A 7,875-nucleotide genomic window follows, 5' to 3' on the forward strand; every position below is an offset into this window, starting at 1 on the left:
CTCCTATCGACCCGGAAGCTGAAAATTTCTGTACTTTCACTACGAAGCGCCTGCGGGAGATTTTCACGAGCAGGTATGTAGACCTTTAATATATTCTGTAATAATAAGTAATAATACAGGACTTTATAATAGAGACAAGCTATAGTGTGTGGATTTAACAAAGACGCTGGACCGTGTGGTCCCTTTCCCACCAGGTTTCCCCCTTTTTGGAACGGACCGATCGCATTTACAGCTTTGAAACCCGCGTCGTTAAAAAACAAAATACAAAATTCTCTGGTTAGAAAATCAGTGGGTGTTTTTTACCTGTGAGGTTTTCTGACGTGATTAAAACAAGCAAACGATCAGGATTAACCGAGTCCTTTATGGAAATCCTTGATTCTAAAGGAAAGTGAAACCACAAAGTCTCAGGTTGTTGAGTAAAAAACACGCAGCTGCCACAGATGTTTCAGACTTTGTTGGATCTTTTCTTGTCAAAACGAGCTTGAGTCGTTAGTTCAGTCAAAATGACCCTTGGTCTCACCTGGCTCACCTGCGCACATGAAGCTGCAATGCAGATTAGAGACCAGCAGGGGGCGCAGGACCTGGTGTGGACGTTACTGTCATTAACCTGAAGTTAGAAGCATGTAAAACTAGCTCTGCGTTCATTTATTTATTTAGGGCTGAAGCTTCTCACATTTTCTCCTTGTTTGGCTGAAACTGGTTTTTCTTGGTTATTACTGGGACCCAACAAATCTCACATATAGTAATAATATATGAGAATAATTAAAACACATGGCAATAATAATAATACATGAGAATAATTAAAACACATGGCAATAATAATAATACATGAGAATAATTAAAACACATGGCAATAATAATAATACATGAGAATAATACAGTAGAGTAATAATACATGAGAATAATAATACTTGACAATTATAATAATACATGAGAATAATACAGTAGAGTAATAATACATGAGAATAATAATAATACAGGACAATAATAATACATGAGAATAATACAAGACAGTAAAAATACAGAATAATAATAATACAGAACAATAATAATACATGAGAATAATTAAAATTCATGGCAATAATAATAATACATGAGAATAATTAAAACACATGGCAATAATAATAATACATGAGAATAATTAAAATACATGGCAATAATAATAATACATGAGAATAATACAGTAGAGTAATAATACATGAGAATAATAATACTTGACAATTATAATAATACATGAGAATAATACAGTAGAGTAATAATACATGAGAATAATAATAATACAGGACAATAATAATACATGAGAATAATACAAGACAGTAAAAATACAGAATAATAATAATACAGGACAATAATAATACATGAGAATAATAATAATACAGGACAATAATAATACATGAGAATAATAATACTTGACAATAATAATAATACATGAGAATAATACAGGACAAGAATAATATATGAGAATAATAATAATACAGGACAATAATAATACATGAGAATAATTCAAGACAGTAAAAATACAGAATAATAATAATACATGAGAATAATAATAATACAGGACAATAATAATACATGACAATAATAATAATACAGGACAGTAATAATACATGAGAATAATAATATAGGATAATAATAATAATAATACATGAGAATAATGATACAGGACAATAACACATGACAATAACATTATTACATGAACAATAATAAGAACACAGGATATTTAACTTTCAGTCGTGTTTTTCTTGTTTCCTCCTGACGTTGTTGTTATAATAGAACAGTATTAATGTGATCAACTTATTGAATAAAGGCTTAAAGAAAGGTTATTACACTCATTTAAAAATACTTAGCAGTCTGAGCGTAAACACATCTTTGTTTCTTGTCAAAAAGTCCTTTACAGGCAACAAACTGTCCAGTTACAGTGACGTGGGTTTGGTGGACCCCAGTGTTTGGGATCTGGAGTGTAGTACCAGGTAGACGGAGCAGGGTAGAGGTCAGTGCACTAACCTCAGACCAAACTGATGTTAAAACAGTTCCCCGGGCAGAACATTAGACTTCATTTGGTGTTTTTGTGTGTTAGCATTCTGCTGATGTTTAATTCTTGTTTAATTTCTATTTCCAGGACTCCAGGATGGTTCCCGTGAAGGACAGACTGTCCCCTAACTGTCAGTTCACTGTCTTCAGTCTGGTTTCTATCGTCCTCGCTCTGGTCCACTCACGTGGAGGTAAATTAACCTGCTCTGACTGTTTTTTAACCTGCTGCAGAAATAACAAACTGATCCTTTCTATTTTCAGCTCAGTCTCACGTGATTGGTCCGTCTGAGCCAATAGTGGCAGTAGTTGGCGATGATGTCATTTTGCCATACTACCTGGACCCCGCCATGGATGCTTCCTACATGACGGTGGAGTGGAGCAGACCTGACCTGGACCCCAGGTTCATCTTCGTGTGGCGTGACGGCGAGGAGCTGGAGAGTAAAAAACATCCAGCCTATCAGAGAAGAACATCGCTGTTCATTGATGAGCTGAAACACGGAGACCTTTCACTAAAACTGTCCAAAGTGAAACCGTCTGACGAGGGAACATACAGATGCTTCGTTCCACAACTGTTTAACGACTCTTTGATTCAGCTTGTTGTAGGTGAGTGAGTGTGTTTGTTCGTTCTGTATGTGTCCAGGGTGTTTTTTGAATCTCTATTTAGTCTGTTCCCAGTCTGGTCCAATCCAGCTGCACATCTGTCCAGTTTCCACCTGCTTTTTTCTTGTACCATGTATCTGTATCATACATTAAATCATTCGCTTATCTACAAACATGCAGCAGAGTTTCAGTATTTCTGCCCTATTATTGTTTAATGTGATTTTCATCCTTAGTCATTTGATTAACTCTTTAAATCTGCTATAACGTCATCAGATGTGAAATGAAATCAGCTAATTTTTGAAGGTTTTGATTGAAAAATGGTTAAATGACTAAGGGCCCCTGCGATGGACTGGTGACCTGTCCAGGGTGTACCCCTGCCTTTCACCCAAGAGAGAGCTGAGATAGGCTCCAGCAGATCCCCGTGACCCTGGCCTTCAGGAAAAAGCGGGTATAGAAAATGGATGGATAGACTAAGGGCCTGTCAAAATAAATTCATTATCATCATTGCAGCTCTACCAAACCTGCTGTTTAAACCGCTGGAGGTACACTGACATGGACAGCCTTTGGTTTTTAGGTGCTGTCTCCACACCTGCCATCCAGCAGCTCAATGCAGGAGTGTTGGAGTGTGAGAGTAAAGGCTGGTATCCAGAGCCGGAGGTGTTGTGGCTGGACTCTGAGGGAAACCTCCTCTCTGCTGGACCTACAGAGACGCTCCGAGCTCCTGATGACCTCTTTACTGTCAGCAGCAGACTGACTGTGGAGAAGAGACACGGCAACAGCTTCACCTGTAGAATCCAACAGACCCACATCAACCAGACCAGACTCACACACATTCAGCTTTCAGGTACTGATGGTTTCTAGGGTTAAAAAATGATCAATGTGTTTACATCTTAGATAAACATGTTCTGTGTCATTGCAGATGATTTCTTCATGGTTCCAAGTACTCCCAGTACTACCAGTACTCCCAGTACCTCAGCTCTCTATATTGGCTTTGTTGTTGGTGCTTTTCTTTTCCTCCTGGTTTGTTTTGCTGTCGTCTTCCTCGTGTGGAGACTGAGACAAAACAAATCCAGTAAGTCCCAAAATGACTGAAGGTTTTTTCTAAGTGTTAAAAGTTACAGCCAGTTTCTAAAAAGTCAGAAACTTCCTCCACAAACTCCACCATGTTCTCCTTCTTCTCCCCACACAGAAAACAAGAGGAAGAGTCCTGAGGATGGAGCTGAACAGACGATGGAAGAAGAGATGAAGACTAACGCTGATAACACTGAACTCCAGGCTGTGGATGAAGGAGAAGAGAAGTTACTGCTTCTGTCAGGAAGAGAAGAAGAGAATAATGTGGACAGTGGAGGAGAGAAGAAGATCAAGTGTCAAGGTGAACACAAAGATCCTCAAGTTGTGACTGAAAGAGAAACACACCAAGACCAGGAGCTGACAGGAAGACCAGTGAAAGCTGAGGGGAACGATAAACCAGTACAAGAAGATTCAGGACTTCCAGAGGTCACGGAAGGACCAACAGAGCAGCTCATGTCTGAAAGTAAAGTGAAGTCTGATGTTGACAAGAGTGAAGGGAAGACAAAGACCAAATCTTCAAACTGTTACACTGATCAGACACCAAAGAAAATCATCAGTTTAGCATCGACAGGGCAGAAGAAGCAACAGCAGAACCAGAGAGAACAGACGCAGCTGGAGGCAGAAAGACAGAGGGTGGAGAACCAGAGGAACCTTCAGTCAGAGTCTCGGGAAGGAACACAGAAAGAGGAAGATGAGAAAGAGCTGGAAATGGAAATGAATGGAAACTACAGACAACATGTTTCAGATAAACAAAAAGATCACAAAGGAAACCAGAGCCACGTTACTATAGAGACAGAAGTGACAGCAGAGGATCAGAGGAAGGAGACAGAGAATAAACTCCCATCAGTCAGTGGAGACGTTCCAGAGAGGACAGAGCTCCAAATACAGCAAGAAACCACAAAGACAAGAAAAACAGAAGGAAACGAGCTGCAGACGGAAAATCGACAACAAGAAAAACCTCTGAGACATCCAGAAGAAACAAGACGGCAGCCTGAGAAATCAGGAAAAGTAGAGAGTCCCGAAGGAAAAGCAGAGAGTCCCGAAGGAAAAGCAGAGGGTCACGAAGGAAAAGCAGAGAGTCCCGAAGGAAAAGCAGAGGGTCCCGAAGGAAAAGCAGAGGCTCCCGAAGGAAACGCAGAGGCTCCCGAAGGAAAAGCAGAGGGTCCCGAAGGAAAAGCAGAGAGTCCCGAAGGAAAAGCAGAGAGTCCCGAAGGAAAAGCAGAGGCTCCCGAAGGAAACGCAGAGGGTCCCGAAGGAAAAGCAGAGAGTCCCGAAGGAAAAGCAGAGGGTCCCGAAGGAAAAGCAGAGGCTCCCGAAGGAAGCGCTGAGAGTCCCGAAGGAAAAGCAGAGGGTCCCGAAGGAAAAGCAGAGGGTCCCGAAGGAAAAGCAGAGAGTCCCGAAGGAAAAGCAGAGAGTTGGGAGGAAAAAACAGATCATGGATCACTGGGAGGCGTGTTTGACAAATCAGGCATCAACACTGATAAAGAACAGCTGCAGGAAGAGAAACAATAGGATGTAAATGCTGTAAGAAGAACTAAGGGTCAGAGAGAAGAACAGGAGAAGGAGATGGACAGTGTTCCACAACCTGATAATAATATGAGACAAAGAAAAGTCAAGAGAGTAAAGAGACAAAATAAAGAAATGGAACAGTCTGATGTGGATCTGCCACAGACAGACAGGAAGAGGACATGTGTGGAACATAAGGAGATGGAAGTTGATATGGAGAAAGACTTTACAGGGCACAAAAATAGACAGGGGGGGTAATATAAACCAGGACCATGTCCTAATGTGTCTAGAAGAGCCAGAGGAGCAGATGGATGTCCAGTAAACAACTGACATGAAGGAACTGAATGAAAAGAGGCAGGAATCCATTGACAACCTTTAAATCCTGCAGCTCCTGAGGGTCAGTGTGGGTCTGTACACTGGGCAGCTCATTTACTCTTCTCCTGGTTTTAATTTGGCCTGATCTGAAACTTATTTTATCATTTCAGATCTAACAAATCAGCTGAAACTGACCAGGGTATAAGACCAGTGAACTACAGATCCACTGGTCCCCCTTGGTTGATATGTTTAAGTCGGTGCTCGTTCTCTGGTCTCCTTTATCAGGTTTACTGTGTAAACAGCGACACTAGTGTCAACACATCAGGTTTACATTGAAACTCTTTCAGGTATTGGTCCAGTGGAACCAGGTTCATGTGGAGATATTTGATGAGTATTTGATCCCCCTAAGTAAGTCCTGTGTCAGGAACCCGTTGTGAGTGACCTGTAAATGTGTAAACATCTAACTACATGTTACTACAATATAGATGTTTAATGTGCTGTTTGCTGTTCTTCTTTAACACAAAGTGAACTGGACTCTAACAGAGCGTGGCGGTGAGGGTGGTGCAGGCTGGGACAGGTTTTCATCAGATCACTGAGATTCCCCCTGATGATCTGCAGATGTTCAACCTGTTTGCCTGGTGATGAAAAGCTGGTGATACATTCCTGCTCACTGAGCTGTGTCTTTGCTGCTGCGCACAAACAACAACACAACAGAGGCCTGTTCCTGAGGCAGCTGGGTTTGTCTGTTCCAGTTTGATCCTGTTAGAGTCCAGACACCAGCTGGGACCAGACTCACATTTGCCAACATGCTCAGAGCTTTTTTCTTTGGTTTTACGTTATAATAATAAATATAACTTATTAATAAATTAATGACCTAAAACCTGATTGATTAGGTGGATTTGGTGAGAAACATCACAGCTGAGGTCAAATCAGTTCAATAATAAAAAAATAGAAATAAGTTGAAACTCTTTCTCCAAAGGTTAATCAACGAGCTGTTCTGTGGGAGGGAAGTTTTGCTTTTTACAACCATTCATGGTCCTTAAACACGTCACATCATGCGTCCGCGTCATCGCTACAGGTGTGTGACATGAGACGCACATGACCCGCTGCGTCTGTGGAGTCCTGGCACGCACGAATGTCAGAATCTTTTCGGCCTCCAATAAAGAATCCAGGAGAACATAAAGGACTGAGCAGCAACTGGGAACTGGTCCAGGACAGTTCCAAGGCCGAGGGTTCGGCAGGTCAGTGTGAGGACACACAGCTGCAGTTTTATTTGATCCGTTGTCCAGATTGAAGTGCAGGTTGAGAGGAAACACCTGCTCAGGTGAGGGTCATTAGTGGAGGGCTCAGACATAACCTCTCTCCACCCTGTCCTTTCATCTTTTCCCAGGAAATTAAGTAACACATCAAATGTGTTACAGAGAGGACACACTCAGCAGCCAGTTGGTGAATCAGAGGGGTCACATGAGTCCACCATTAGATCCTAACGACCCTCACCTGAGCTCACCTTTGTTCACCTAACGAGACCTATTCAGACCAGGTGTGATGTGAAACCAACTCAGGACTGTGGGTCTAAAGACTCTCACCTGATTTACATAGCTCACCTAATGAGCCTGACTCTAAAATTGCCCGTAGGAGTGAGTGTGAGTGTGTGAGGTTGTCTGTCTTTGTGTGTCTATATGTGGCCCTGCGACAGACTGGTGACCTGTCCAGGGTGTACCCCTGCCTTCCACCCGAGAGAGAGCTGGGATAGGCTCCAGCAGATCCCCGTGACCCTGAACAAGGAAAAAGCGGGTATAGAAGATGGATGGATGGATGGACCTAATGAGCCTATGGGTCTAGGGGTGGAGTGAAACCAACCTGGGAGATAAATTCTAGGTTCCAGTCCAGCTTTCTCTCAGACTGAAGAAGCTACTTGGATGAGTAGTCGTTTCAACCTAAAAAATGAAAGTCCAGTTGTCATGAGAGCCACTGGAGTAATTGTGTGTCTGATCTGTCATCACATTAAACACCAGATCTCCTCAGGAATCGTAGAGAACAGCGCCCCCAGGTGGATGCACAGAGGAATGTATGACAGTAAGTAAAATGCTTGTGTCACAGTAATGAGCTGTAGTTCTGAGACAGAATGAGGTTTGGACACTTTAGTTGTCTCCTCTTGTATCTTAAATAACAGTCACATGTTTTTCATATTTCTGTCCATAATATATTCAGTTCATGCTAATTTGTGAGCCTGACCCCCCCTGAAATACTGCACATCATTTGAGTCCTGCCACCCAGAACCACAACTATTCTGAAAAAGTTGACCTAGGACGTCCAGATGGGGGCAGCACTAATCTAAACTAAATGGTCACT

The 7,875-nt window shown here is 41.9% G+C and overlaps 1 protein-coding gene across 1 annotated transcript; it reads left to right on the top strand.

Annotated features, from left to right (window-relative positions):
* Positions 1 to 26: 26 nt before the first annotated feature.
* Positions 27 to 6,165, top strand: LOC113125431 (butyrophilin subfamily 1 member A1-like). The gene is made up of 8 exons (XM_026298883.1): positions 27 to 73; positions 1,888 to 1,990; positions 2,120 to 2,222; positions 2,293 to 2,634; positions 3,206 to 3,475; positions 3,551 to 3,703; positions 3,821 to 4,335; positions 6,067 to 6,165. The coding sequence occupies exons 3-8, from the start codon at positions 2,129 to 2,131 to the stop codon at positions 6,163 to 6,165; spliced, it is 1,473 nt and encodes a 490-aa protein (XP_026154668.1). The 5' UTR covers positions 27 to 73; positions 1,888 to 1,990; positions 2,120 to 2,128.
* Positions 6,166 to 7,875: the final 1,710 nt, after the last annotated feature.

This window comes from Mastacembelus armatus, chromosome 18 (assembly GCF_900324485.2).
Source record: "Mastacembelus armatus chromosome 18, fMasArm1.2, whole genome shotgun sequence".
NCBI lineage: Eukaryota > Metazoa > Chordata > Actinopteri > Synbranchiformes > Mastacembelidae > Mastacembelus > Mastacembelus armatus.

Coding starts and splice junctions, on each gene's coding strand:
- LOC113125431 (XM_026298883.1), top strand. CDS start 2,129: ATGGTTCCCGTGAAGGACAGACTGTCCCCTAACTGTCAGTTCACTGTC. Junction 2,635..3,205: donor TTTGATTCAGCTTGTTGTAG/GTGAGTGAGTGT, acceptor TTTGGTTTTTAG/GTGCTGTCTCCACACCTGCC. Junction 3,476..3,550: donor CACACACATTCAGCTTTCAG/GTACTGATGGTT, acceptor GTGTCATTGCAG/ATGATTTCTTCATGGTTCCA.